The sequence below is a fragment of the Oreochromis niloticus genome, linkage group LG6 (assembly GCF_001858045.2).
Source record: "Oreochromis niloticus isolate F11D_XX linkage group LG6, O_niloticus_UMD_NMBU, whole genome shotgun sequence".
NCBI lineage: Eukaryota > Metazoa > Chordata > Actinopteri > Cichliformes > Cichlidae > Oreochromis > Oreochromis niloticus.
Window position 1 is genome coordinate 15,264,188 of NC_031971.2, and position 21,867 is coordinate 15,286,054.

Below are 21,867 nucleotides of genomic sequence, written 5' to 3' on the forward strand. Positions count from 1 at the left end.
CTTTCACCCTGCCCTGTCTGTCACTCCTGGGCAAGAAAAGAACAAAAGTATAAACACATGTATTTGGCTTACATTTTGCCAGACACTGCCTCAGTGTTGGTGACTGCATTAAGTGTTGGCACGCTTTCCTGCTTCCTTGTTCCGGGCTGATGGTGTTATACCTTTCTGTACAGATTGTCTCTGATGATTGCAGATAAAGCCTTTTGTGTTTGGAGTGTTTCATTTCTCTCCTGATGGGCCGTTTGTTTTTGGATGGATGGCAACCCGGTGATTGAGGAAAGCTGCGCCATTGAATCACAGTGAGCTGTCTTATGTAGTATCATTCCCATCAACAGCCCAGAGATGTGCCAGTGAGCACTGATAACTGCTTTAAGTGCTTCATCATTTCTCTTTGCAGCAACTTTTTATGTTAGGCACAGCTCGTACTTGGTCACAGCTGTACATCAAATGTGATGCACCTCATTGAATAAACAGATGGAAGTGTTTTACATTTTTGGAGTATTCCCACGAAATGAGACTAACAGTCATTTGTAGAGTGGATCTGTGCATCACTAAATTAAGGGCTCTGTGGTGAAGTCTAGTTTGCAATACTTCAAGGTGTGTTGAAATGCAATACAAAGTGAAGGACAGAATTGTTCTGCTTGCACTGAAAATAAAACTGCTCAGTGCACAAACTGAGAGTTGACATTGGACACGATGATGAAGCGTCACCCCCTGCTAAATTTTGATGTCAAGTCTGTTCAGCGTGTGGCTGTGTGTGTTTTATATAACAAACGAGAGTCTGCCATACTTGTTTTGATTTCACTAATCAACCACAAGAAGGAAGGTAGGGGAATGAATACAGGAATGATCCACAGCATGCCCGTGGTGATGTAATACATGTGTGACTGCTTTGACTGAGGCACCAAAAATGATGGAGTAATCTTTTGGTTACTGCTTTGCTGGTTGTTGTGTTAACCATGACGACGACGACGATGGTGATGATTTGAGAGGAGAAAACTTCCACTTGAGGATATTGACTACACACAACTAAGATACATTTACATCTGATTAAAATTGAAATAACAACAAAACTCAAAGGCATTAGTAGTCATTGGTTATGACTGAGGTTAGCCGGGGAGATGGAATGTCATGAATTTGTATTTTCTTCCTGCTCGTGGGTTTTAATATGAAACGCATAAAACCCATTCTCATTTATTCCAAGAGTGCAGCCTTTGCATATTATTTGTCGTTACTGAATATGAAATGTTATTTTTATGGCTACACATTTTTTGCTTTCTTTCATTAACGTTTTCTGCCAGTGATTGTACCAAATGTTCGGTGTTAGTTATCAGACAGAACTGAGATCTGCTGGTAAATATGAACAATGGCGCTCTCTTTTTGCTTTTACTAAGCTAAAAACACACTTCATGCCCTTGGCATGTGCTGAACAGTCATATGCCACGGGCATGGTCTGGTCCATCCCTAACATGTTTGACAACTTAAATGTTTTTCTTTCTTTTTTTTTCCTTTTTTTTTAATTAAAAATATTGAAACTTCCTGTCATATGTAGCAAAGCTGTTTACTCCTAGGATTCATAAAATATTCAGATTCAAAAATCCCTACCAACATATAAACGTTTGAGAGGTCCAGTTCAGTTCCTTTAATTAGCTGATGTGAAGCTTGGACAGCTATGGGCTGCAGCAGCCTGTGTTGACATGTGTTGGCACTTAAGCATAACTACTCTTGGTGGTCATTATTAGCATATTCTTGGCTTGACGAATTTCTCCCTCTTTCACTGTCTTTGATGTTGGTGATTTCTAGTTGTATAACATTATGTGTGCCATTAATAGAAAGCTATTGTTGGTCCTTCAAAAGGGGCCCAGTCTCATTTTATTGTGCATCTATCTTTGTCTTGCTGTTCTTACCGCCCCTCCCACTCGTTGTTTTTCCCACTTTCAAGGCGCTCAGGCTTTATGAGCTCTGATAACTATTAGCTTGAGTGCTGAATAATGTGCAGGTTGTCCCTGAGCACAGATTCCACAGGTTGAGCATCTGTGATGAGGTGAGCGGGGAATGTGTGGGTTCAACAAAGCTGGGACATGATGAGACACAAGGGAATTAAAAAGGATGTATATTGAATATGCTGCAGTTGTTTAAACTAGCACACGTGCAGGTGGCATGTGCCGTGTAAAATTGTGCTCTATTAGTTGCTTAATAACTGTAAATTACTGCAGTGGAGCAAAATAACAACAGACTGCAGAGTTCCTCTTTAGTTTTTCTTCATCAATTAAAGTAACTGTCACACTGAAGATTTTCAGCTCTTGATTTCCTTGATTGTTACAGTGATCATCAGCAGCGTGCTGACCACAGTGACAGTTTATCACCATAATAATCCTGCCTGCACTGTTATTGTCTCCTAAATGCTGGACCCCTCCCCCACCGCATCCTGACTGTATCCTGCTTATCAGTCCTCCTGGTGCTTGCTGAGTGGCTTGGATTTCTTATAATATTCAGTCCACTGCTTCCTCAATTAATGGAGCAACTCGGAGCTCGAATGTCATATGAGGAAAAACATTTTAATCGGCAAGTTGGAGGAGCTCAGTCTGAGTGGCTTACCGCTGGAGGAGGTGGTGGTGGTGGTGGGGTGCACAGTGGTGGCAACAGCCTTGTCGGGGATAGCATCCTCATTGCACAGCAGTCGAAGGCAGTGAAGGGAATGGAAAGAAACGGATGGAAATTGTGAGAGACAGAGGGGAGTAGTGGCAGACACTGCGTCCGGTGTATTATTTGCAGCCAAAAGAAGGTGTTCTGTGGATGGAAGTGAGTTTGGCCAAAAAAAAAAAAAAGGGGGAGGGAGACTACAGCAGGAGGCGTGTTGTTCAGAGATAGAAGTACAGCAGAGGGAGTGGAGTAAGTGGGAAGCAATCACAAGGGAAATGGACCGACAAACTGTACTTCCCAACTCAAGTACATTCACTGTGGATTAAGGTGAGCCACAGCATCTGTATTTTTACTAAAACCAGCCCCATCTCTGGCGGGAGTACCTGTGGATTAGCACCATGTGGAACACAGTACAGCAAAGGCATCAGCTTTGAGGACAACTGAGGGGATTCAGAAAGGACCAGGAAGTGACTGCGGCTCACAGCTAGTCTCTTTTCTCCACACCCCAGAACAGCCAGGCTACTAATGAGCAAGTCGATGTGTGGCTGTGGCTGCAGCATCATCTCCTCTCTGATGAAGAGACTGGGCCGCACAGCTTGCTGCTCAGATCTGCTCTCCTGCAGCCACACTTCAGAACAGCTGCAGCGACTGGCCACTGCTTGCCCACCTCGACCAAAGGTAATAGTGTGCCAGCTTCCAGTGACACAGCCACATCATGTGTCCGGAGACACTGGAATTGTGCTCTTTGTGAGCAATTCAAGAACCATATAGGTCCTGGCAGCATATGAGGGTGGTGAAGGGTAGTGTCCTTGTGTATCTGCTTTGGTTGTCTGAAATGATTTTTCAGGTATAAGAACTGTGCAACCAAGGAGAGCGGCACAGTAATTGATTCTCTAATGGAACCAGGTGATTTAATGGATGTCTCGCTGCCTTGACAACAGTAGACTTGCTAGCAGGGTGCACAGTCATTTAAATGGATGCCTTCAGTCTGCATGTGGTTTACAGTGATTGCTGCTACCCCCCCCTCTCTGTTGGAGAAAAAGCTTTTTCTAATGGAACAAATAAAAAGCCAAACAAGACTGTGCACACGTCTGAGTGCCCGTTTGCATTTGTCTGTGTGTGAATGAGTGTTTGACTTTACTTTAACGCAGGTTTCTGTCGCATGGCTGTAGCTTCTAGGGTTCCCTCTGCTTCCCTGCTTGTTGTGCACACGACTGTTTTAGTAGTAGGCTGGCACTGAATGGGATTTTTAGCCACTTCCAGAGTCTTCCTGGCAGTTGGCCATTCTCACAAGCAGAGGAGATTGATTCTCTTGGTTTCCAAGATGATTTATGCTCTCATGAGTAATGATTTAAAAAAAAAAAAAAAAAAAAAAAAAAAAAAATCCACAAAGGAAAATGTTGTGGTATTATTGAGCTGTTGCATGGCAACAATTCAAATGAAAAAGAAGTAATGAGTGACGGTTTTAGAGGACGTGCAGTGCTTATAGACAAAGCCTTAATATCCCTTATGTTGAACAGAAGTCATTGTTTTCCGGAGGAAGGCATTGACATAAAATGAAGCATTTTGCTGTGGAAATGAATGTGGGGAGATGATGTCCCTCCTATCTAGCAGCTCAAGGACTTGAGTTTCACTTTTTCCTCAGAGACATCACAGGGCACCGGCTCAAAATAGAGACATTGATTAATTGCTTCTGCATCGAACTGAAGGGGAAAGATGTTTCACAAGCTGTGTATTTATAGGATTACAAGAAACCATCCCAAATATTGCGTTTCTTATCTCAAAGGATTAATAATTGGAAATGTCAGTCGTTTTAAGGCTCACAAGGTTTTGTGTTACATGTTGCAGTCTAGAGGAAGAATGTGTCCTTCAGCTTTATAATACTGGTCTGATCCATCTTTGCTAATCTCCTTCTGTTAATGCAGTTTAATTTGGGCAAAGTCACTATGCAGTGTCACATTTTGCTAGATCTTCAGCTATATCTGCGATGTTGTCTCAACAACCAATATTTCCCTGACACTCTAACTCAGTGTGATTTATTGCTCCAATTTGAAGTTGAGCTCAGTCCTCTAATGTTGTTTCGTTATTCCCAACATGGTTTGTCTCATAGATAAATCTACTGGTGTTGAAATAATTGTCCCCCCACCTTAGGACAGATTTTTCACTTTATCAGAACTGGAAATAATTCACTGTTTTTAGATTTCAAAACCTTTATCAAACACAAATATACTCTGTGCGAGTTATCATAAATTATGTCATTCTTATTGAATATTCAACTTATTAAATTTGTAAAGACTGCGGAACAAAATACACTTTTCTGCAGCTAAAGTAGCATTTTGAGGCTTACCCTGCTATTTAGTTTAGAAGTTACATACCTGCTAAGGATATATCAACTCTGAATATTTCTTTGGTTTTAAAGAGCATGAACTGTATTTTTGAAATGTAATGTATTTTTCTTTAATTAACACTGGACAACAATTAAAGACCTACAACTTTCTTTTTACATTTTTTTTTTTTTTTTATAAAGACTACTCAAAGGACATTCAGGCCTAATGAGTAGTGAACATGCATTTATTTAACTTACTTTGCATATTGGCCTGGGACTACCCTAGAAATTATTGAGAAAATAAATTTACAGCCAATTTGAAATTTTCTGCCAATTTCAAATTTCCTACTTCTGGCACCCACATATTAGAACTGTGATTGGACTGCAGCTCAGTCTGCTTTGGGGTTTTCAGTTTGATTCGGCAGTCATTTGAATGCTGTAGCTGTTTTAACACACAACACTCGGCTGTTATAATGTAGCTCAAACACAAGGTTTCAGTGTGTTCTTGGTTTATTTCTATAGCCGGAGGAAACGAGTTTAGATGCAGGCTGTGTGGCGGGGCAGGAGTGTTGGCTGGCTGCACTGACAGAAAGTTAATACATACCTGTCTACCCCATCACAGGAGCTAGAGAATGGTCCAAATCCATCCAGGAGAAGATGGCATGCCTTTACTGTTGAGTCTAAATGTTGAGTTTGTGCACTCAGACTCAAGTAATGTCTGTGTGTACCACAGCTGAAGCTTTATCTATGTGGTGTCAACTTGGAACAGCATACAATGAAACTACCATAAAAATTAAACCCTCAATTTCTTTGAAAGTGACCAAAGTTATAAATTCAGCAGGTGATCAAATAAACATTTTCCTGCAAACACACATTGTAAGCCTTATAACAAACGGAGGAATCATTTTCCATAAAAGTAGGATTGAAATTAAATTTAGTAATTTACTTTATTTGCACCGCAGTCAGAGAGAAATTATGAAATGTGTACATGAAATGGAATAATCATCTTTTCAAACAAATGTATAATTGGACATAAGCAAGATGTATAAAACATCTAAAACTAAGTCCAAGTACATTTCATCACTCTTGAGATTGTTTATAATGTCATACAACAAATAGAAACATGGTTTTTTGATTTCCTTTTTAAAATCTCACTGCATACTTGTGGACCTCTACTAACCACACTGAAACCTATTTGTTTGTTTTTAACTTTTAATGCGATACTGTTTCTCAGTCTCGCATGAATATGGAACAAGGTAAACAAAATAAGGTCTGTCAGACTATAGACAGTCTCAGTCGCAGCATTTATCTTAGCTCAGGAAATGGCACTTAAGAAACTTACAGAAGAAAGTTTTAAATGCATCACGATTTACAGTAATTTATATCTGCAATGCTGAAATGGGAAATGATGCAAGAATATCAGTCTCTAAAGTAACGTGCTTTAGGGCCCAATTAAATAGATGCTGTCTTAAGTGGCACACCACACAATAGATGGCAATAGCAGTAAATACAGACAGGATATCCTTCCACTTGAGGCCATCAGATAACGTTGTTTTCTTCCTACATATTATGTGTAATCAAACAGTTCACATCCACTCATAGCAAAACAACGCCAGCAGACAATACTGACTTCTTACCTGTCTTTTGGGTCTTAACAGATTAAGAGAGGGAGGGAAAAATGTTGTTCATCTGCCAGTGGTGTGCTTATCTTTGCCCCCCCCCCCTCTTTTTTGTTGTTGAAGAAACTAGCTGCTGTGTCAGATTAGTGGGGTTTGAAGGCTGGAGGACAAACTGTGAGCTAAATGATGCTAAAATGGTCCATAGCGTCTCATAGAACTGCATCGTTGTGGCTAAAGCTCAAAGGAGTTGTGTGAAAGAGGGACTCCTAAGATTATCTTTAATTATCTCTTTGGTCTGAGACGATAAGACTGTGATGCACCAAATGATGATGTTTCACTCTAGGAAAGTTTGGGGCTTGTTAGGTGGCTTTTAAATGATGAACAAAGCTGTTTATCTGTCTCTAAACCAAGCGTGTGTTTTTGTGATTATAAACTCATAACAACCTTGATACTATTCTGTATGTTTGCTCTCAGAGGCTTTGTATCAGGAGACACAAATTCACACCTGCCCTCTCTAGTTTCCCAGAGCTATTTTTGTCCATTTCACAGCTTTGCTGGACTAAGAATAGCAACTGATGAATGAAACTTGTGTGTGAATACGAAAGGCCATTTGGCAAGTCTTTGCTCACTACAAGTGTTACTGCTTTCTCTGCTCTGTTACCTGCACTGAAACACCACTTCACACACTTTAACTGTAGAAGTTGCAGGCCTCATCATGTCTTCTATGTATATTTAAGCTTTTTGAACAAGAACTGAAACTTCTAGGTAATAAATAAACCATATATTTACCACATCTCATCTTTATTTCCCTCCCTAGTCTTCCTGTCAGCCTTTGTCACTTCCATAACCAATTTCAAGTTAGACACTAATTGCTGAATCTTGGCCATTCCGGTAAAAGGCAGGAACAACTTCAGCTATTCATAGCCTTCCTCTTCTGAGCTCACAGCAATGAACTGGCAGTCCCACGGGGTGTGTGTGTGTGGGGTGGGCTGTGCAATCTGAGATAGGTCTAATGCTTCCCACCACAGCGCTGGGACTATGCAGCAAAGAGGAAGAGAAAAGGGACCAGTGACTTTTTCCTCAAGGTCAAAGCAGTTGGTATGAACTGAAGCAGATAAAGCATGTGAGCGCCCACAAAATACTTCTCATCGCTCGTTTTGCGCATTGAGAAGATTTGGAAGTGCAGTATGCATTGCTGATTCTTAATTTGTCACACTTAAGATTAGCTAGAGGCCTCGTGGGCATATAGAAGGACTGTTGGTACAGTTTAGGCTACATTAACAAAGCTTATGTGCCATTTAACAAAATAAAAACTTCCTTTTAGACTGTGTAGTGTCAGTAGGGGAGGACCTCATATGTCAGCTTGTAACAGCTTGTAACTGACCCGTTTTCCCTCTGTGGTTGTGCATGATATCTTTAACTCTATTGTATTTGTAGCAGCACAACCAGCGGAAAGTAAATTAAAATATATGGTGCTTTTTACCAGGAAAGTAGCTATATTTTAATTGCTTCATGATAAACTTGCGAGTACCTTATACTTGCCTTTCTTTTTACTTTGTCTTGTTCACGCCTACCTTTTAATGCATGCACAGTTTGTGCGTTTGCAAGAATAAACTTGCAGTTTGTCTCAGAACACGTATCACTGACATTAAGGTCTAAAGATTGGGGCTGATTTGCATGCTACCTACTCAACCTACTGCCACTTGGATTGGACAAATCCACGAGTAACACATCCCACTTACCTTTACTTGTATCCTTTCTTACCACACAAATGTTTAGTCACAGTAAAATTTGTTTGTTGCGTTAGTTTACCTTGAATACTTGAATGTAAGTGATCTGAGTTATTATAAAAATAAAGAGCCAGTCATTGTTTTCAAGTTATGAAATGAGGTAGGTTGAATCTGGTCAAAAGGTTGTTGATCTTTTGGGGTGTAATCATGATCCATAATCTGATTTTAATTCGCCTCTACTGTAGGTGTTCATTTGGTGGCCCATGCAGAAAGTTTGTCACCTCAGCTCAAGCTCTAAAAGCTCATTTCACCCATTACTGCATCTTGTTTTTGTTTTATTTTGAAAGCTAACTAATGGTTTATCTCAGGAGCCTCTTCTGCAGTTGCTTTGCTGTCCTTCTTTGTTCATTTACCAAGTTATTCTTTCACAATGTACAGTCATTGTTTCCAGTAATTGTTGTCCTAATTCTATTTTATCCATCCACACATCCTCCTAACCTCTTAGTCTTCAAATCCTGAACTGGATATCATAAATACAGATATGATGTCACTGGGTAAGAGGTGGGACAGCTTCGGGACCGGCTACCGCAGGGCCAGTGCAATTCCTTTAACTGTTTTTAACCAGTCATCCTTTAAATCACTCACATAACACAACTTTTATTTAATGATTTTGTCAGTATAATTTAGCCAAAAAGCAGATCTTGTCTTAAATTTAAACTGTCATCTTGGAACCGTCTACACATCTTCCTGGAATTCGATCACGGTCACTGGCATGTGCTTCACAGCAGCTTCATGGTTCTCAGACTCTTGCAACAGGGAGAGAGAACAAGGTCCCAGAAGGACGTCATTTTAAAGGGGAAGCCTTGGCTGGTGGTATACACCACTTTTACCACAACATACACTGCACTTATACTCTATTTCTCACAGTCATTACCAGATGTAAACAAATGTATGCAATGCCTGTGATGGTTATTCATGCAGTGATTCAGCAGTATTAGATAAACTGCACAGCAGTCCCTACTGGCAGGGCATGTAGCCACTTTTATATTAAGGATAATCAAATACAAAGTGAAAGTAACTTCAATAAGATTTTCTTTAAAAAAAATAAATAAAATTAACTCACAGGTTTGGTGATGCTGTTGCACTGACTTCTTTACATTTTTATTTTTTGAAATGGTTAATCAAGTAAAAAGGGCAGTACAGTGGGTGGGAATCCACTATCTATCTGCCTGGGACCTTTCTGTACGGCGTCTATGGATTCTCTCTTTGTGCGCGTGGGTGGTTTCAGATCAGGTACTGCCACAGTCCAAAGACATGCAGTTAGGTTGGTTAGGTTATTTGGTGATTTTGAATTAGACCTAGGTTTGAATGTGAGGGTGAATGGTTGTTTACGATAAACAAAGATGAACCTCAAGCTCTAAATGGAAGAACGTACATAGAAGAATAATCGGTAAAAGTACAGACACAACAGAAAAAGTTGAATTAGTGTCATAACATAATAATGGCTTTAAAGAGGTATAAAAATACAGATATGATGAATTTAATCATTTCATGGTGCTGTCAGTGTCCTAAAATTTTGTTCACTTTTAACATGAACATTCAATTTATTAGTCTGTTTTCCCACCGAGTTTCTTCCTTACGGCATCTTTAATAACTTTAGTCACTTTACCATCTTTCATTTGATGGGATCTGTCAAGAATTATTATGAGGTATTTGCTCTGGTAGGTCAGACTAACAGGGAAATCCATTTAGTGCTTGCATGTTTTAATAAAATTATCGATACATGGAGCCAGCCTGTCAATAGCCCCATCATAACAGAAAGCATTATGACATATTGTAATGCTGATGTTTTGTCCCACTTCTAGGCATCAAGTGCAATAGTAGTTCTAGCCAGGTTTACCCTGTGTGATCCAAATGCATTTTTATTTCATTTGGTCAAAGAAAGTGGTGCTGATAGTCTTCAGACTTCTTGTCATGTTCCTGTCAAGCCTAAAGTTGCATTTTTTTTGCTGTTCTGTATGTTTTTCATTTTTGAACACAATCTGTAAACGTTGACCTCATCCAACGTTCCTCGTCACACCAGTATTCATAGATAATAGTTCAGTGACTCAGTAATGCTTTTCACTGTCTTTTCAAAGCAAGATTGTGTAAACGGTGATTGAGGAGTTTGTCATTGGTAATATGTCTTTTTCTGTACCTGTAACAGCTGCTGAGCTTTATGAATTTTCACGTACTGCTTTATTTGTTCGGTGATTTCTTACTCATGTTGCTTTGAACCCAGCTCCGTCTGAGTAAGCTGTGCTGTTCTTGGATAAACTTTTACATTTTCCTTGCATTAATGGTGTCCTATATTTTCATATTTCAAACAGCCTGACTTTTATTTACACATAAGAATAAACACACTACACTTAAATGAATAACAACTATTGTATTTCGCACATTTTTAGTATTGAGCTGCGCTCAGCTTTGTGTATTGCTGCCCCTGTCACTCGAAGAGTGAGGTGGTGTCAAAACTAGGCAAAACTGTCCTTCAGTTCCATATATAATTTCAGATATTTCAAAAGCAACCAGTGCAACTTGTGTTTATTTAGACACAAACCAGTAAATTCTTTGTAGGAACACACAACTGTCTTTTCTGTAGACTGAAGAGCGGTTTTTAAAGGCTTCAGGTACATTAATGCAGTGTGGCTTTTGTGTTCAGTGGATTGGATTTTCTTTTCTTCTTCACATTGGCTTTGTTGGAAGTAAGAACACTAGTAGCACTCAAGGCTGTTCTGCCCATCCATCTGCATTTGAGCATCCACTGCTGTGTGATCTGAAGCCAAGTACAATCACTCCCGCATTTTTCCTCGTCTGCTGCTGAGCAGCATCAGTGCGTCTCAACGAGCGAATGTCTAATAACAGTTATTTTAATTTGGATAAAACAAAGGAACATGTATAACACAGACATGTTCCCTCCTGATGAGCATTTTGCCTGACTGACTGTCTGAGGACCGTAGAAAACAATCACTAAATGTTTATCATCTGGGTTAATGCTCACATATATTTTTGTGTCTGTCTGCAGAATGTCAAGCCCTTCTCCTCCTCAGACAGCCTAGCGAAGGTCCAGGAGGTAGCAAGCTGGCTTTTGGAAATGAACCAGGAACTGCTGTCGGGGGGCAGCAGCAGCAGCGGCGGGCGGAGTCGGGGGCCTGGGGGCCCGGCAGTGCGAGGTAACGCCTCCTCCACGGCTCGGGCACCCCAGCAGGCGGCAGAGGAGGGCGATGAGGATGAACACATGAACCGGGTGGTTGAGGAGGAAGAGCAGCTGCCGCAGAGGGTGAGGCAAACTGACATTTAAGAAATTTGTGATTTGAAAGTTGATTACAGAGAAAAATGGCCAAGTTGGTGTCTGTGGAAATATGAACTTGCGTAAGTAGACTTAAGTTATGTAACCTAAACATCGAAGTTTGCGTTAGATTCACAGTTTGGTGACCAGGCAAGAGCCTCTGTGCAAGATCACATGCAACAGATTGAGTTTCTCACGAGATCATTCCTCACTGATATTGTATTTTGTTTTTCTGGCTCTTCACAGCCCGAGGCGTCGCAGGTTGATGGCGAGAGAGAACAACCATGGGCGCCGAGCGAGTCCGGAGCCAGCGACGGCCCTCGGGAGGACGGGGAAGGGGAGGAAGACGAAGAGGGCCTGCCAAATGGAGTGAACGGAGGCGAGAAAGGAGCCCGGTGGATGTGGGGGGCAGAGCAGCGACAACTTCGAGGGCAGCCGCTTGCTGCTGAAGAGGAGGAGGAAGAGGAAGAGGAGGAGAACAACAACAACAGCAGCACCCACCAAGAGGAGGAGGAGGCAGAGGAGAGGACAGAGGGAGGGGAGGAGCAGGGGAGGGAAGAGGAGGAGAGGGAAGAGGGTGAGGAGGAGGAAGAGGAGGATGAGGATGAGGAAGAGATGGACCAAGATAGTGATGACTTTGAACATTCAGCGGAGAGCGGGAGGGAGGAGGAAGAGGAGGAAGGCTCTCTCTCTCTCAGGAACAGTGTGTCTGCCCCCAATAATAACGAGGACTCGGGATGTACACGCCAAAGCTCTTCCAACAAAAAGGTAAGCAAAGCTATTTGTATTGAACAGTTAACACTGGAACTACTTTTCAGTGATGAAAGTAGTTCCAGTGTAAACTGTTTAAATGTGTGCAGGATATTTTTCGGTGCTGTGAACATCACCATTAAGGATTTCACTGCAACTCCAGAAAAACTTGTTTATATCATTTATACATCTCTGTCTGAAACTGTTGAATGTGTTGCACTTGCGCCTACGTGGTCCATATTTAAGATGGTAGCACCCTCTTGTGGAAAACGCTTGTTATTGCAGGAGCTGAACCATCTGCTTGGAAATAATTGGGTACTGGAACTGCATTATATATTTGGTAGGACAAGTAAACATTGTTGAAAAATTACAAAGATTAACTTGAATGGCTGAGTAGATGAAAAGTATGAAAGCATTGTTTTAAGTGCTGAAATTGCATTTGTTAATGGCAGTTTTGGCTCAAGACTGAGGAAATTCAGTAAAGTTTCTATGAGTCGTTTCAGAAGAGAATACAGCTGGGATTTGGGTTTAAATCTGGGCATGGTCTGACGTGTATGGAAGACTTGAAGGCACATTTCCCCCTGTACTCATAAGTATATCAGAAAGCCCCACCTTTTGCTATTGCATAGACCAGGGGTGTCAAACATAAGGTAAACACACAAACATAAGGAAGTTTCACCGGCCCAGCCCACGTAAGGTCATAGGGAGCTGTATGTGGCCCATGACATAAACTTTGACATCCCCGACAGTAGAGTGGACCCTCCTTGCCACTCAGTGCTGGCTGGAGTAATGATAGAGAGACTTCTGTGGACAGTGCTAAGAGTTTTCCTTATAGTGGCTGCTCAGTCATATCAATTACTGAACTTTTATGAAAATCCTGACATGTCAGTACCTGCAGGTGCAAATCAAAGGTTACTGCAAAGAATACGGCTTTATGCCTCCCAAACATTGTCACCCTGTTGGAAGTTGTTTCTTAGAGTGGCAGAGCCCATCATATATTTGAAAGTGATGTGAACCTTCAGTGTTCAAATCAACTGAACACTTGAGCGAGATCGTGTGCCAACATGTTCGTCACAACAGCTCATAACGAATTTAGTTTCCGGCTACTCCGCGCTTGCAAGTTTGAGTGACAAGTCCTGCCTTGAGCTGCATGATTACAATCAATGTAAAGGTGGCTGCTAATGCTTGTGAAGCTTGTTGCGACTTGAGGAAACTGATGTGAAGACTCCTCCTGAAATATGTTGAGAAAAACTGTTTAAAAAGAGCAAAGTCGCTGCTTTGCTGATGCTTTCTGTTGTGACTTAGATAAAATGCTCATACTGGAGATGTGTATTTACTAGTATACTGTCTTTGCTTGATGCAGTTTGATACTTGCACTTTACTGAGACTTTTCAAGGTATTTTTTTTTCCCCCCGTGTCACACATGCATACTAATTTTGTCATGGCAGGTTAATCCTGAGCATAAAGCAAGTACCATTTTCTTTCTCCACTTTCGCTCTACTCCAGGAACATTTTGTACTGGCTTTTGCAGTAAAGGAATAACCGCGTACTACACACGCCCACAGCCTGCTCCCGGAGACAGTATTTCATTCATATGTGCAATATCCAGGCGCTGTTTTAGGAGCTGGTAAAAGCACCTTCATGCCTCACTGATTGATGTCTGACATGATGTGTAATGATTGTAGCTGGAAGCGAGGCAGCGCTTGATGTTCTAAAACTAATTCAAAAGGCTCTGATGCACCAGTGCTTCAACAGTAACACTGGTGTCTTGTTTCAGTGATGAGTGTTTCAGTGTGGCCTTCACAGCACCTATATTTAAAAGCCAGAAATCGAGCTGGTCGGGAAGTTTTCGAGAGGCTCAGCGTGACAATCATATTTTTGTTTAGTAATTTGGATGGAACGAGCAAAGTAGTAAATCTGTGGCTGACAGCTTTTATTACCGAAGGCTTAGTGAGAGGTTGTATAAGTGTTTAGGTCTCCATCCAAACGTCATTGTTTAACAATTTCTGTAGCAGGATCTGTTAAGCAGATGGCTGCTGAGGATAAAAAACTTCTACACCCCTACAGTTTTTATTGAAATTAAAATGCTAACAACAAATTTTCACTTTGCACATATTTGTAGTGTATATTTAAATTTTGAGCATCTTAATCCAATATTTGTCTAGTTCTTAGTTCCATTTTGGCAGACATCCTGAGACTTCATCGGCCACTTATTTTGAGGCATTATCTAATTTAACTTTAATATCACTGGGACATGAAAATACATATCCCCCCCCACCCCGGAAATTAAACTTCTACCACAAATCTCCTTTGTTTGTTTTAACTTTGACTTATAATTTCCATTGGCTGTCCAACGTTTCATACTATTTTGTCACATTATTCCTTCCTTTTTTAATATACTCTCGGAGCAACGTGGAGGACATCAGAGACAAAACTCTCATCTCAGCGGCCTGCAGTGACTGAAGTTATGGATTTTTTTTTAAATAGCTCTGTAGTCTTTGTTGTTTTGCTCTCTAAAATCTCTTTGAGCGACACACTCAAGAAGTTTTAGTATGGGTGTTGAAGAACATGTGGCATTGTTTCCTGTATGTCATACCAGAGTTGGTGTAGTGTGAGGTTTAGTGTCAGAGCCTTTGATGCTGATATTGCCCTTGCTTATATTATCTTAAATATAGCCGTTAGTCTGAATTTGCTCCTCCTGTGCCTCTCACCATCTGACACAGCTGTCAGATATGTTTTTCAGGGTCTCAGTCAGTGTAGTGGGCCAGCTGGCTTTGATGTTGATGAACACATTTATTTCAGCAGTGGATGCTGTATGCTTGGAATTAGGAGGTGGTGCAGGAGGACTGCTTTGACATTTATCATTAGTTCAAGTGAGAAAGTGAAGCTCAGAAGAAGAAGCTTGTGTAAGTCATTCATCACAGTCACACATGTATTGTTACTGAGCTGAATTTAGTTTTATTTGATACCCGAGGAGCAGTCCCCCCCACCCTCAAAAAACCTTGAAAACTTAATTTCAGAACTCTGTGAATACAATATTAAAAAACTGATGTGATCAGAGGAGTAAAATAGAAACACATCATGATGTATGTGGTAAAATAACAAAGGTGGGTAGGAGGAACCAAGATGTAAATGCAGAACACAAAGAAAGGAGCTGGGTTGTAAAAATAACCACATTAGCTTCGGTTTGAAAGCAGAGCGATTGTGATACAGGGATAGAACTGGTTCCGGTGCTTTAAGACAATTCCTACCAGTCCATTCACCTTTGTTTCGCACTGAGCACATTGTGAAAAAGCTACATGAAACTGTGAATTTTTCAGATGTGAACTTGTTGTGTAATGTAAATGCTCATTGCCCGTGTTGCGATTCTGCAGAAAATTTCTTTTGCTTTTCTGGGGATGGGTCGCAGGGGCAGGCAACAGGCTAAGCAAGGATACCCAGACCTCCTACCTCCTCCAGCTTATCCAGGGGAACACAGAGGTGTTCCCCGAGATGTAATCTCTCCAGCATATCCTGGGTCTGCGGTGGGATATGCCCTAAACACCTCACCCAGGAGCCACTCTTGGCTGGCTGAGCTCCTCACCCTGTCTCTTAAGGGAGAAGGCAGCCACCCTTTAAAGCAGGGGTGGGGGAACTTCAGGCCTCAAGTGCCGGTGTCCTGCAGGTTTTAGATGCGTCTTTGATCCAACACAGCTGATTTAAATGGCTAAATAAGCTCCTTGAAGCTCCTAGCTCCTATGAACTAATCATTTAATTCAGGTGTGTTGACCCAGGGTGATAACTAAAACCTGCAGGACTTCCCCAACCCTGCTTTAGAGAAAGCTCATTTCCTCCTCCACTTGTATCGACCTCGTTCTTTTAGACACTGACAAAAGAAGTCGGGACCATAGAAAAATAAATGCCTAAGAAATTGCACAGCCGCTATTTACAACTGCATTAAGATTAGGTGAGTAGAAACCACATTAAAAATTCAGACAGAATTTATGCATCTGGTGTGTAAAGGTCTAAACTTTGGTCCACTGTTTCCATTCAGGAAGGAGGTCCATGTTTTCAATCCCTGGTCTTTTTGTGTAGAGATTGCACACGGAAAGGCTGGGGGGTTCCTGCAGTCCCACTTACATGCATACTAAGTTAACTGGTGATTGGCATTAGGTGTAAACATGAGCACGATTTTGAGCCATGTGGGTAAGCTGTAAACCTTTAAATATGAGGAGCTGAGGATGGATAGCAATTGAGTAGTCAGTATGCCAGAAGACAAAAGGAATTGGATCTTGACTTGAACTTTTGATCTCTATGGGTACTGCAGCTAATTTATACGTTACCCTAATAGTCACCAAAGTTGGGATATAAAGACCAAATCTACCAGATGGTTTTTAGGTGTTCATTTCTCCATCTCTCTGCTGTAGAGCCGGCAAACACAAAGTGATGCTATCTCTCAGCACTGCTTCACCCCTTTCTGAGTTAGTCTCCAAAAATTTGAGAGCTGCAGGTGCACCTACGAGCAAAAATGTTTCCTTCCGTGTCAGTCCTCACACCCACGCTTTTTGAAGTTGATCACATCAAGTTACCATGGTGACTTTGTGCTGATGCACTACTCGGCCCCCTCATTGCTGCTTGAGCTATATTTGAATTTAATCCCTTATTTAAAGTGACCAGCAGCCCGTCCGTGTCTATTTACTGAGTCATTCGTTCTTAAAATAATTCAGGTTGGTTTTAAAGACTCCATGAAGACAAATATTTCACTTGAAATATAAATCTGCTAATTTAGACTATTTAAGAGCTACAAGAGAGTATATATTTGCAATCTGTGATGTTCGTTCGTTTAAAGCTTAAAAATATTTTATCACGTTGGAGAACCAGAGTTAATGTGCTTGATTAGAGCTTGAGAACCTGATATTACATGACAGCATGGTTTGTTCTTGTAGTTCGGATAGAAAATGTGCAGTTCTGATGTGCATTTTAACTGCTTCAGGATACATGTGTGTCAACAGTGGAAGATCAGCACGTGTGTGGTTGGGTCATGTTGCTAAAGTTTGCAAACTTAAAAATCTATAATATATTTAGATGTATGAAAATTCAAGCAGCTCTGTAAAATTCTAAACTTGAAAAATATTCAGCACTCTGCATGTCCCGGCATGTCCTGTGTGCACAGATTGTGTTCCTGGGTCCCAGGTGCCGTAGGCTCAAGTCGCCCAAATGAGAACCTTCACCCTCTCCTCTTACTCGACACTCCCATCTTGTGATCTCGTGCGAACGAGGTGAGACTTCGGGTCATGCTCATCAGTTAACCTTCTAAATACATTAAGAGCTTTATGAATCTATATACAGACTGTGCATTAAGATTCCTGAAGGTCTAAAGAGCAAAGATGGTCTGGATTCAACTGAAAACATAACTCAGATTTACATTTTAAACACACTGCTTCCTGTTCAAAGGTATGTGAACTAAAAGGGCATGCAGAACACATGTTCATGTATTAAATAACTTAAATGAATATATGGTGTTGGGGTAACATGAGCCCGCTTGGCTGTAGCAGGTGTATCTCAGTACAATGTCTCATATAAATTAGTCGACGGGAAGGCAGTTTATATAAATGTTTAAGGATGTTTTAATTTGGCACTACAGATTTATTACAATAGTTTTTACAGGTGCAAGGTGTCAAGGTGCAAATAAAAAATGTTTTATGTTTTACTGTTTTCTCTTTCTCTGCAGAATGATCTATTATATCTACTACTGTAACTCTTGAATTTGAAACCCTTTGATGCAAATCACCATCACAAAAACAAACATTGAATGTTTTACGGTATTTTAAGAGTACAATTCAAATGGGAAAGCGCATCGCCAAAACCTGAAAGCAAAATCCAGTCTAATTGCATCTTAATTACACTTTTAAACAGTTTTTAAATAAGCAGGAACATAATATACCCATTTTATTCTCACTACAGTACACTGCTGCCTGTCCATCTTAGAATTAATTTTAACATATCACTCATGAATAAGGCATTATGTGATCTTACAGGATTAGATGTCTCATAATGACTCATCAGAGACCTTTGGTGGCAAGTGGATCTGCAGAGCCATGATAAGGCAAAACAGGAAGGTACGATAAGGGGAGAGGGTGCTGACCCCCACTGTGATAGAATAAAGTATTGAATTATTTGGATTCAAAGAAGATGGAAATAAACTGTCAGTGCTGTTATGTGCAGGTCTGTTAAATAATTTTGCCTTAACTAAAAAAAAAAAGGGGGGGGGGGGAGAAAAAGAAACTACTGTACGTTATCCCGACCACAGTCCAGCTGTCTGTGTAATAAGTTCGATGAAATCTGCAGAAATTTACATCTGAGGATAAAGGTGGGTGGGGAACTTGTTTGAAAATCTGAGAAGCTATCAGAAGAAAAAAAGGAATAATATCTGAGCTACAATGGATGATACAGAGATTAATCAAAGTCGAGCAAACTCTTTCAGAAACCACATAATTGGATTTTCTTTATCTTTCTGAGTAATTACAAAAGGACATGTTAGGAGCTGCTTCTGCTCATGACTTTGGTGGCATTGAGTCCAGTCAGGTCAAAATATTTCTCACGGTATCCCCGTTTCCATAGGAACGTATTTAAATCTGTGTTTATGAATAACACGATGACGAATGCTTACATTCATAATGTGCATTAAACTGCAGTCGGCTCTGTACGCAAGCAAAGTTTTTATATTGTTTTAGATGGAATGACTAATAACTTCTTAACAAACTTGGACACAATTTTTAACACACACACACACACACACACACACACACACACACACACACACACACACACACACACACACACACACACACACACACACACACACACACTCGCTGCCACCAATTAAATATATTTCCAAAGAGGAAGGCAGCCTGCTTATTGTAGGTGGCATCTCCCACACACTGGCCTTATCACACAGGCAGGAATGAGCCACAAAGGACCAGTGTTCTCAGCCTCCCACATGAAAGCAACTAGTTTGAGTCATTACCGACATATATTGATGACGGTTTACTTTCACAGAGGCCCTCATTATAAACTAATACACCTCCACTGGCCTGCTGAATTGTTCTTTTTTGTGTGTGTGTGTGTGTGTGTGTGTGTGTGTGTGTGTCTACATAAATAACACAAATAACTCTATTTAAAAATAGTTTAGTTTGGCTAATTAAGGTAGTTAACTCCCACAAAGAAATTTCAGTGACTGCTCTGATAATTAACCAATTCTCACGTTGCGCCTTTCTGAACCATTCCTGGCATTCATTACAGCCACCTTCAGCTGATTCTTGTTTTGGGGTTACTCTGCATATAAATTCCGGGTTTGTCATAATTCTCATTTTCTTCATGCAGGTCTTTTTGCGAGCTGGACTTCTGTTGTTTTTTTTTTTGTTTTGTTTTGTTTTTTTTAACCTGGGCTTTCTTGAGCCCCTGTTTGAACATACCCAAACCAACCACAGCAAGTCACTGTTTCAGCAACATAAAACTCTCAGTTGCTTCCCATTAACTAACACTTGCATTCTTGCAACTCAATAAGAGAATTTAACTTTCATTTTTATTCACCCCTCTCTTATTGAGGGGTGTTTATACTGTTTATCCCAAAGTCAAGGGTATTCCTTTATAACGGCAGCTGAAAAGTTCAAGTAACAAAACAAATATTAAGTAACCAGCTTAGCTTAAATATATATAATGCTGTGTGGCTCAATAAAATAAAAAACAATGAAAATCTGAAATTTAAATCACTAGTAATGGAAATTTTTAATAAACAACAAAATAAAATAATCAAAAATCAAGAAAGGAAAAACAGAATATGAAATGGCTTACTCAGTGCAGTAAAAACAGCATAGCAAATATCAGATGATGTATAGTATACTGTACTGATGTACTAGTGTACTGCAGGGTTCAAACAAGCACCTGCAAAACCCAGTTCTTGGATGAAGATCATGTAAGCAGTGCGTTGTATCACAAAAGATTTTAGATGTAGCTTTTGCAGTGCAGCACATTGTCCCAGACCTTGACACCAGAGGGAGGCAGTGGTGTGAGGGTCATGTTCATACATGATCCATGACCCACAGGTGGTGTTTGGCTTTCTGCGGCTCAGCTCAGATTGCCGATGCAGAGGAGCAGAAAGAGTGACGTAGTTTTTTTTTTTTCCTTTTTTCTTCCCCCCTCCTCAAACCACAATTTTCCCTCCAGAAACTTTCACTTTAATTATATATATATATATATATATATATATATGTATTTTAGACACACACACACCATGCAGGTGTTTAAAGATAATAGCAGAGTGCTGCCTTTATCCACTTCATTATATATTATAGTTTTGGAACACCTTGATTCATCTATATTTCATCTGAGTCTGTAGAGATTTACTTTTCACAATCACCTCAAGTTCTCCAAAACTGCTGTGATGGGATATGAAGGTAGTTTGGCAGAATTTATGCTCGGCCCGAACCAGTTTAATAGCCGGACCAATGTGTACTACTCATGAATCTGAAGGGGTGCCTCAGACCATGTCATTGCTTGGCTCCTTTTCCAGGAGCAGTTGAAAATAAAGAAAATAATGACATGGCACTCCCACTCTTTGCCCCTCACACACAACCCGCGTTTTTATTCCGTCACATCAGTCACTTTGAAAAGCTGGGAGTGACCCATATAATGATGTTGAGAGTTACTCAAAGCCAAACATTCTTGGCCTCTGGCCTCCAGCAGTCTTGGTGTCTTTTCAGGGATTGCAACCCCTCTGAGCCATTAGTAACAGTGAGGCGAAGTAATTTAACAAAAAAAAAGAAAAAAAAAAAAGAGATAAATGTTTGTAAACTTGGAGGCCATGGCATATTGTGGGTATCTATTAAAATGGTATGAGGTTTCTTTTAATTGTTCCCGTTTGACTAGCTCTTGATTATTTTTAAGCTTGGTGGGATGCATGTGTCTGTCTACTTTGTGCCAGGGATATTTTTTTGCCCTGTTATGATGGTGCATAACCCCAGGCCACTTTCCACCACATAGCAAACTGTGGGAACTTAAAATGCATTTTTCATTGGAAGGATAATCTTTAGATTTCCCAGTGGGTTTCCTGGTCATGGACAAAGCAAACGGATATTTATTGAGAACTTTCAGGGTTTCTGGATTATGTGAAATTGTTCTATAATGAAAGAAGAACAAGCCAAAAAGACAACACCTGCATGACTTGCAGTTTAACAACTTACTTTGGGGTGATCATGTTGTAGCAGACTGGAACAGCGTGTCTTTCACATAGCTTGTTGGCCTAAGATTAGTCTGAAAGCTCAAGTAACCTCCACAAGGCCTGAACCATATCAGAAAAAAGCGGCCGCTCACTGGTGCCTCACTGGTTAGGACACATTGGATGTGGACTAATAGTAGTGGTTATTTTCTCTATGGGAAAACTAAATGGTCCCGTTCATCATTTCAGATAAGTGGAGAAATAGGACATCCATC

The 21,867-nt window shown here is 40.6% G+C and overlaps 1 protein-coding gene across 1 annotated transcript; it reads left to right on the forward strand.

Moving 5' to 3' along the window:
- Window positions 1-2,617: 2,617 nt before the first annotated feature.
- Window positions 2,618-18,314, forward strand: LOC109202484 (cilia- and flagella-associated protein 251). Its single transcript, XM_025907674.1, has 4 exons — window positions 2,618-3,321; window positions 11,383-11,637; window positions 11,893-12,414; window positions 17,549-18,314. Exons 1-4 carry the CDS (start codon window positions 3,169-3,171, stop codon window positions 17,594-17,596), a joined length of 978 nt encoding a protein of 325 aa, XP_025763459.1. The 5' UTR covers window positions 2,618-3,168; the 3' UTR covers window positions 17,597-18,314.
- The last annotated feature ends 3,553 nt before the right edge of the window (window positions 18,315-21,867 follow it).

Bases quoted from the DNA above. Each gene is read 5' to 3' on its own strand.
- LOC109202484 (XM_025907674.1), top strand. From the start codon at position 3,169: ATGAGCAAGTCGATGTGTGGCTGTGGCTGCAGCATCATCTCCTCTCTG. The intron at 11,638-11,892 runs GTGAGGCAAACT...GGCTCTTCACAG, and splicing joins AAGAGCAGCTGCCGCAGAGG to CCCGAGGCGTCGCAGGTTGA. The intron at 12,415-17,548 runs GTAAGCAAAGCT...CTGTGTGCACAG, and splicing joins AAAGCTCTTCCAACAAAAAG to ATTGTGTTCCTGGGTCCCAG.